This window comes from Pinus tabuliformis, chromosome X, assembly GCF_031772625.1.
Source record: "Pinus tabuliformis cultivar Carrire ecotype Pingquan chromosome X, CPIR1, whole genome shotgun sequence".
Classification (NCBI taxonomy): Eukaryota; Viridiplantae; Streptophyta; class Pinopsida; order Pinales; family Pinaceae; genus Pinus; species Pinus tabuliformis.
Genome location: NC_142308.1, coordinates 406,862,314 through 406,870,910, shown reverse-complemented (window position 1 = coordinate 406,870,910; position 8,597 = coordinate 406,862,314). Strand labels below are relative to the sequence as shown.

General features: G+C 37.7%; 2 protein-coding genes and 1 long non-coding RNA gene across 3 annotated transcripts; all 3 read right to left on the bottom strand.

Moving 5' to 3' along the window:
• Positions 1 to 634: 634 nt before the first annotated feature.
• On the bottom strand, positions 635 to 1,512 carry LOC149140245 (uncharacterized). Its single transcript, XM_089449906.1, has 2 exons — positions 1,204 to 1,512; positions 635 to 1,096 (listed from the first exon to the last, which is right to left on the bottom strand). Exons 1-2 carry the CDS (start codon positions 1,510 to 1,512, stop codon positions 899 to 901), a joined length of 507 nt encoding a protein of 168 aa, XP_089306032.1. The 3' UTR covers positions 635 to 898.
• Positions 1,513 to 1,663: 151 nt separating this feature from the next.
• Positions 1,664 to 2,549, bottom strand: LOC149140244 (uncharacterized). Its single transcript, XM_089450936.1, has 3 exons — positions 2,490 to 2,549; positions 2,114 to 2,383; positions 1,664 to 2,007 (listed from the first exon to the last, which is right to left on the bottom strand). The coding sequence occupies exons 1-3, from the start codon at positions 2,547 to 2,549 to the stop codon at positions 1,762 to 1,764; spliced, it is 576 nt and encodes a 191-aa protein (XP_089307062.1). The 3' UTR covers positions 1,664 to 1,761.
• Positions 2,550 to 6,233: 3,684 nt separating this feature from the next.
• On the bottom strand, positions 6,234 to 7,384 carry LOC149140243 (uncharacterized). The gene is made up of 2 exons (XR_016265067.1): positions 6,471 to 7,384; positions 6,234 to 6,326 (listed from the first exon to the last, which is right to left on the bottom strand). It is a non-coding gene; the product is annotated as an uncharacterized LOC149140243 (long non-coding RNA).
• Between the last annotated feature and the right edge of the window lie 1,213 nt (positions 7,385 to 8,597).

The following is an 8,597-nucleotide window of genomic DNA, read 5'->3' as shown; positions in this document are numbered from 1 at the left end:
TAAAAAAAATAAAAAATAATAATAATAAAATTAAAATAATATATTTATAGAATATTTGATTTTGTAATGGGTTACTCTTTTTACACATGTGATATTGATAAAAAACAAATCCTATATACAAATTAATAATATCCATGATAAAATAAAAGTGAATATCCATGATTAAAAATCTTGTTATAGTAAGTTTATTATATGTACTAAATTTTTATATGTTTATTAATTATTTTACACTCTTAAATCTCTTTAAAACTTTTTGTTTTATATTTAATTTAAACAATATTATAAAACAAAATTAAAAAAATAAAAAAATATTGACATCCCATTTTTCTTATATTACCCCTAGTAACCACCAATCTCCTCTACTAAACTTAAAACTATAAACTATAGAGCACCTGTCAGCATAATAAATCAATCTTTCCCTTTAGAATTGCTAATTCCTTTTTCATGTACATTTGCAGAGGAAAGCTAAAGCGTGGACTCTGCCACGAATGAGAAACATGTATATAGAAAATAATAAAGTACAATTCGGAATTAGACCTGTCTGAGCTGAGAAACAGATGAACAGATGGATGAAATTCTGTCTACTCATACAATCTAGTTTGAATTCGATTTTATCTCGAAAGGTATGTCTGTTTCAAAGGAATTTGCATTGTACAAATCTTTCGGTGCAAATAAGCACAACATTATTGATGAATTCTGTACAATTAGAGAACTGAATAAAAGGATATCAGTGTTCAAATGCAGTTAATTACAATTCTACAGAATTCTAATCTCTCAAACAATTCCCTTGCAGTGCCTTGAAGCTGATGGTAAAAAACAGGTCGATGGAATCTTGGTGGTTAAAAATGGCATTTCTTGTATTATTAATTGTCCCAAAAACTTCCCGCACCCTTTTCCTCTATAAGTGAGATGGGCTTTTGTGGGCTGCCTTTGGTTTTTTTCTTTGTCTGCCTTTAACTTCAGATGGTTTCTTGGCATGGACTAATCCATTATTTTGCCTCTTCCTGATGGTTGGCTTGACAACAGTTGTGACCGACAAACCCTGAGGCACTGTGAAAGGTGGCATCATCCTCGTAGCTGAAGGCAGTAATCCAGTCTGAACATATCGACATCAAAGAATGAAACAGTTACCGTTGCATTTCAGTCAACAGAAATAAAAGTTGTATTAAATAGATAGATAAATATGTTTGCATGTAGTCTTACCATTTCAGGTGAGGTACAAGCATTTGATGATGAAAATAGCTGCAGCCCAGTCAATTCACGTCTTGCAGACCTGTCTTCAATAGGCAGTCCTTCAGTTGATTCTTCAGGTTTTCTGGAAATAGGAGGACTTTCAGCACCACATTCTACCACTGGAGCTGCTTTGATTTTCTTATTCCAGCTGTCTTTAACATTAGATGGCTTCTGAGCACCAACAAGTCCATTATCTTCAAGAGGTCTCTTTTTGTTAGTTTGTTCAACACGTGTGACGAATGACCCAGGAGGTACTAGGGAACCTCTCATAACCCTCATAGCTGATGCCTGTAGTCCAGTCTAAACATCAACATAAGAGACTAAACAAGTTAGCATCCTATTCCAGTCAACAGACTTAAAGGCTGTGAGCCTGGGTTATACCATTACATAAAAATATTTGCATTATGCATCATTGCATGAAATCCTACCATTACAGGCATGGTACAGTTATCTGTCGACAGCGATGGCTGCATGCCAGTCAATTCATATCTTGCAGGTTCATCATCAATAGCCAGTGCTTCAGTTAATTCAACTTAATTCTTTGGGTTTTATGGGAATAGAAATGTTTTTAGCAGCAAATTCTGGTACTGATGGATCTGCTTTGACTTTACTATTTTTACCATCTTTAACTTTAGGTGGTTTCTGAGCACCAGTTACTCCATTGTTTGCAAGACGTCTCCTCTTGTTGGCTGGTTCAACAACAGGTGTGATCAATGTACTATGATGCACTTTGAAACCTGACATTGTCTGCATACCTGAAGGCTGTAGTCCAGTCTGCCCATATCCACATAAGAGCATAAAACAGTTAAATCACATTCCAGTCAACAGAATTAAATGCTGTGTTGAAAAATTAGATAGATATGTTTGCTTGAAGTCTAACCATTTTAGGTGCAGCGCAGTCATCTGTTGACAACAATGGTTGCATCCCAATCAATTCATGTCTTGCAGACTGGTCTTCAATAGCCAGCACTTCAGTTGGTCGTTTGGCTCGTTTGGAAATGGAAATGGTTTTAGCACTTGATTCTGGGGATACCAACGGATCTACTTTGACTTTCTCATTTTGGCTGTCTACAACAGCAGGTGTGAAAAATGAACCTTGAGGCACTTTGAAACGTGGGATTATCCTCACAGGTGTAGTCTGTAGTCCAATCTACACATATAAAGATAAGAGAACAAAACAGTTAGTATCACATCCCAGTCAACAGAATTAATAGTTGCATGAACAATTAGATAAATATGTTTTCATGAAATCTGACCATTTCACCCCGGATGCGGGTGTTATGTGAGACGGGACAGGCGTGGGTGGCCGGACACATGCCGACCTTCGGCCATCACGTGGCACCCACAGCTAGCAGCAGAAAAGGACGCGGGTGGTTTAAGGCAAAGGGGCAGGGGATAGTTAATGCCTGGAGAACTTATTCGACCCAGCGGATGGCAGCAGTAATGGCGGATGTGATCCTGAGCAGGGTAGGTGAGGAGGTCTGGAATATAACAGGGAATGAGCAGGGAATGTTTGTAGTTATGCCGACGACTGGCCTCTCTGTCTTTGTAGAGATACCTTCTCAGACGGACGGGCTCATCACTCCTTCGACGTTGGTAGCAGTAGGTCTGGTTCATTCCGTGGCCTGTTGGAATTCTCGTCCCTCAATGGTGAGACCTCGATAGCGTATGCTCAGCCGTCGAGGCACTTCCAGAGGAGGGGTCTCACGCAGGCCTGAAGGGGACAGTGTTGGCCATTGTTGCCACTGCAATCTTGCTAGCTCTATTGGAGCCAACCCCTTACATTCCAGTCAATTCCTGGATGCAGGGGCTTCGGGCTCGGCTACCTTGCCAGCGTTTGGCTCCACCATCTTCAATTTTACCAGCTCCACAAACAACCCAAGGATCAGCGCGCATGTTTCTATACTGTTTATTGAGAATGCTCAAGACGATGACGACGCCATGGATGAACAAAGGCAACGGATGAATGTCAACCCAGGGCAAGCAGTGCAGGCTCCGGAAGCTGATAAGGAGTAGGAGGCAAAGGCACCAGCTACAGACTCGGAAAATGGTAAGCATACTTAGAACGTTCAAAAGGCGGAAACCGGGGAAGAGGCAGCGACTTTTCCTACTGATGCTGAACGAGAAACCTATGGGTGGTGCCGAATTGAGGAAGAGCAATGGGACGAATGAAGGCGCCCGCACTCAAGGTTCTATTAGCTTTTCGCCTGGTCTACTGGTCTTATCGGCTATTTGTCTTTGGTTCAGTTATGGTCTTTGGTGTTTTCTGTTTTGTCATCTCTGTTTTGGAATTTTTGCTAATGAATTGGGCAAGAACAGTCTCCCCTGCGAGGGAGGAAATGGATGGCGCCCCTGTAGGGGCCAGCTCTAGTGGTCAATCTCCTTTTTTGTCTAATGCCCCTGCGTGGGCTTGCACTTATGGTCAGCCTTGGTTTACAGTTTGTCGCCCCTGCGCGGGCTTGCAGCGGTGGTCAGTCACGGTCTTAGTCTGGTGCCCCTGCGTGGGCGAGATCTTGCTTTTGTGTTTGGTGCTTCTTCGGCTCTCGGGTGTGATGCCCAGAGCCTGTCTCACACTGGTTTCGCCATGATGTATTTTCGACCTCTGTACATATTTTAATAGATTAGTTTTTTACCGAGAAAAAAAAAATCTGACCATTTCAAGCAAGGAACAATCACTTGTTGAAGATAACATTTGCATCCCAGTTAATTCATGTCTTGCAGACTTGTCTGCAATAGCCGGTGCTTCAATTGGTCTATTGGGTCCTCTGGAAATGGTAATGCTTTTAGCACTGTATTCTGGGGATGTCAATAGATCTGCTTTGATTTTCCTATTTTGGCCATTTTTAACTTTGGATGGCTTCTGAGCACGAACAAACCCATTTTTTTCAAGGTCTCCCTTTTTTTTAGCTAGTTCATTAACAGATGTGACAAATGAACTATGAGGCACTGCAACAGCTGGCATGATCCTCATAGGTGAAGGCTGTGGTCCAGTCTAAAAATCATGATGAGAGAATCTATTATCATCACATTCAAATCCATGGAAATAAAGGCTGTGTTAAACGATTAGAAAAATATGTTTAAATTAAGTCTTACCATTTCAGGGGAGGTACAGTGATCTGTTGACACCAATGGCAATGCGTGTAGCCCAGTCAATTCACGCATTGCAGGCTCAACATCAATAGCCAACACTTCAGATGGTTCTTTGGTTCTTCTGTAAACTGAATGAACATGAGCTCCAGATTCTGGGAATACCAATGGATCTGCTGTTTCCTTGTGATTCTTTTCTGTAAACAATTTGTATTTGTGCCGCAAAAATCTGGAATTCAAGCATCATTTATCATTTGATTAGGAAACATTTGAAAATCCTTAAATCAATTGTCAAAAACAACATCTGTGAAAGGTGAAAGAGTTTCACAAACACAAGGAAACTTTGATTAAGTGTTGAAAAACATGATGTTCAAAGAGAATACTCAAGAAACTTTTATATTATACATCCAAGAACATTCAGGACAGAGGATATACAGAACTGTTATAAGTTGCATATAGTAAAGTTGACTTTTATTTCACAATTATTGCACAAAAGTATAAACTATATGAACATAATATTATAATTTACACTCCACCCAATATATTCGCAACATCATAACCTTATTGCATAAACGAACCTAAACCAATTGTTGTGCATCCAACCACTTTCATTCTCATTAAAATCAATTCACAATTTGATATAAAATATTTAGATTAACAATACTTAAAAATTGTTACATTTTTCAAAAATACCAGAATCCAATCAAGATCACAGATTTTGGGGTTATCAAGATATGAAAAAAGACTCAGTTATGCAATGCAAATTGCATAGTCTAACATTCTTTCACAATAGGAAATGTATAGAAACACATCCACCCAACCAAATTCATACTTGCTGGAACCAATTCATACTGTGGTAGGAAGTACAAGCTTGAGATTGCACCCTTATAACAAATATGAGGATAAAATAAAAAACAAGGGATTTGAGCTTATTTGGGTATTAAAAAAGCCAAAAGCTGCAATGCAAGTAGATTAACATTTTTTAGCAACAAAAAACTCCAACAATGCATTACCCATTTAAAAATACCATATCATTTAAGTGAGATTGGGGATATAGGTTTTATCAATACATGAAATGACCAAGTTTTTCAAATTAAATATGCAAAAACTAAACATTACAGCTACACCACAAGTTTTTTGAACTTAAGCTACAAATGCTAAGGGCATAAACTTAACGTCATAACCCATTAGCCGCCTGCATTCTGGTTATTTTTGCAGTCTGGATCTGGCCTTGGGGCATGGATTGACTACTTATGAATATTTGATTTTCACAGTCTATATGCTTATAATTTTGCTTATAGTGGTTCCAGTGCCATGTGACAAGCATTGAATCACACTATGCTGAAGAACACAACACAGACACCCAAAATAAAGTGGATGGACGGGTTTGGGTAGCAAAAGCTCATCAATCCACCGCTGCATACATGCACATGCATTGCATATAATGGTCACAACTACTAGCGGCAAAATTATATCACAATCTCCTAAAAGATCCACCACAGTTACTCAGACAGAAGGGACTCAAACAAAAGGGGTTTGGCAAGGAGAACAATGATAAAGAAGCTTGTTAGTCCATTTCCCCTTGCAAGCCTTAGATGTACAGGGTGATGGTAAAACCTAAAAGACTAAAAACCTATATACTCCAAAGCATAATGCTGCAAAATGAAACTAAAATTCAATTTGCATTCAACACCTTCCATAGACTGGAACAGCATGACACCAACTGAAACCATAATTTCTAAAACTATAACAATTTTCAGTCATGTAAAGAACTCTTTCCTGGGATCGTCTGTCACAGCAATAGAGAAACCACCCAAAAAAACACGCTTGTAACCCATATCCATTGATGTCCTGCACTACATCAATTGACGCATCTCCCTTTAACAAAAGTAAAAAACACGCCAAGAATACCATCAAAGAAAAAGTCCCACAAACCTGACTTCTGCCTGTAACCACTTCTTCTTATCCTTGCTCGTCACCGATTTTTCTCTCAGTGCCCTAACATCCTGAGACACATTGAAAAGACCAAAAAAACAAACAAGTCACAAAATATTGATTAAATCCAAAACATAAATCACTTATTGCTGATTTAGCTCTGGAAGATTTGGGTTTTAGAGCGACACGATTGCTTAAATCGAAAATATACATACCTTTTGGAGCTCCACATAATCTTCTTTCAGAAGAGCATGCTTCATTTTCTTCACCTCTTCTACACTTCTCATGTTGTCATTCTTACCCATGTGAGAATAATGATAATACCCAACCGGTAATTGGGCACTCATGAAGGCAGGGAGAACTTTGAATTGGATTGTTGCTGCCTTCTGAGAGCACCGGGCTCACAAGTTACGCCGGCCAGAAGTATAAGAAAACACAAGCTTGAATAAGACGGGGAAATTAAAACGGTGCGATACCAGAAAAGCAGTTATGATACCCCTTCAATTATACAATCCTAGCATCCCATGGAGGGTTTTTATATCTGCAGCGATTGGCATTTGGTGCAGTCGGCCGAAGAAACCAGGGAATATGAACATGGGTGGTTTCACCTTAGTGGTTATCGGATTATGTGTAAGCTTCGTGACTTCAATTATGGAAGGAAGGAGCCAAAGGATTGCAAGAACCCATGTTCCTCTGCAGGGATTAATTGCTGGAGCGAGGATCGATTTCGGGATTCGCACCTTCAATGACCTGGGCAGCTGGTGCGCGTGGGGATACATTAGTTGGCTTCCTCGCAGAATAAGGACGATGGCCATTATCGATGCCATGCAGGTGGTTATTGAACTTTTTAAAACAAGCTTGCATACAATACAGAAGAAAAATTCAAGGAACCAACAGAGGAATTCAACGCCAATTAGGCCATAATTAGGCCTCATGCATCGAAAACTGGTAAGGTATTTTTTTGGGGCTTGGAGTATTCACAACAATACCGACAGCTTTAGGGTGGGGGTGATTTAGTCCAGATAATTGAAGCGGCGGGATGATTTAATTCAGATATCCATGATAATCGAAGGGTCAGGATGACTGGGTTTTCCTCAATTTACAAGCAAGTACATGCATCATTCCATTATCATGGATACAATAGATCATTATCCAAGTTCACACTGAATTAATTCAGTCCATACATGTAATTTTTGTTTAAAACCCATATAATTGGACACATGCACGCTGCCATTAGAAGTAACGCCTGTATTTTTCGCTTCAAGTCCATAATTGGACACAGCCAGTCAACTATGGCCTCTAGGGTAGACTGAAATGTAATTCTATATTGAAATTATTCAGAATCAGTTTACAAACTGAAAAAACAGAATCATTTATTTTGTTTTAATTTTTCGATATTAGCAGATTTTTTTTAATTAAAGCTGAAAGCGCATCAACTGAGATCATTGATAAGGTGATGTTCTATTTGAATAAATATTTTTATTAAACTATAATATTATTTTTATATAACATTATTCTAGATTATAAAAAGGGGTAAGTAATTAAATTAATAATTATTTTGATTAATATTTTAATTATTATTTAAAGATAAAAAAAAAATAAAAAATTAAGCGTAGTTTATTCTGAGATGAAATAGTTTATTTTTCTTTTTCTAGATTAATTTTAATCAAATTTTGGGGGAGAATTTTAAAACTTGAGTTTAAATTGGTTTATTATAGAATTTAAATGCTCCAGGGTTTTTTTACGGTGTTGAATTTATTTATCAACTCAAAAATATATTTTAAATAACAAATAATTACAATATGGCTTGAATTTGTATTTGTTCTATAAATTGGATATCGTTTTTTTTTTAATTGCCTTTAGTGAGACTTTTTGGACTTTACGGTGCCCGAATATTTATCAATTCAAAAATATATTTTAAATAACAAATAATTACAATATCGCTTGAATTTGTATTTGTTCTATAAATTGGACAAAGATTTTTTTTTTAATTGCTTTTAGTGAGACTTTTTGGACTTTACGATACCCCAATCTGACGGAAAAATTTGATGTGAAATATTGATTTGTGTTATTTAAACTGGTTTTTGATTGTATATATGGATTCAACACCCTAAAAAAACCCTAGGACTCTTTGATTGTGCAGGAGTTACCCATCAAGCTTGTGATTTCAATAAATTTCTGTCTGATTTTAGAGAAATTAGGACACTTTGATTGTGCAGAAGTTACCCACAAGCTTGTGATTTCAATAAATTTATGTCTGATTTTAGAGAAATTAGACGGGAAAAACCCACCAGAAAAGCTTCCAAAAAGTTGCACTAAAGACAACTCATTTTTTTTTAATT

Bases quoted from the DNA above. Each gene is read 5' to 3' on its own strand.
- LOC149140245 (XM_089449906.1), bottom strand. From the start codon at position 1,512: ATGAGGGTTATGAGAGGTTCCCTAGTACCTCCTGGGTCATTCGTCACA. The intron at 1,097-1,203 runs GTAAGACTACAT...CGATATGTTCAG, and splicing joins CTTGTACCTCACCTGAAATG to ACTGGATTACTGCCTTCAGC.
- LOC149140244 (XM_089450936.1), bottom strand. From the start codon at position 2,549: ATGTGTCCGGCCACCCACGCCTGTCCCGTCTCACATAACACCCGCATC. The intron at 2,384-2,489 runs GTCAGATTTCAT...TTATATGTGTAG, and splicing joins CCCGCATCCGGGGTGAAATG to ATTGGACTACAGACTACACC. The intron at 2,008-2,113 runs GTTAGACTTCAA...GGATATGGGCAG, and splicing joins ACTGCGCTGCACCTAAAATG to ACTGGACTACAGCCTTCAGG.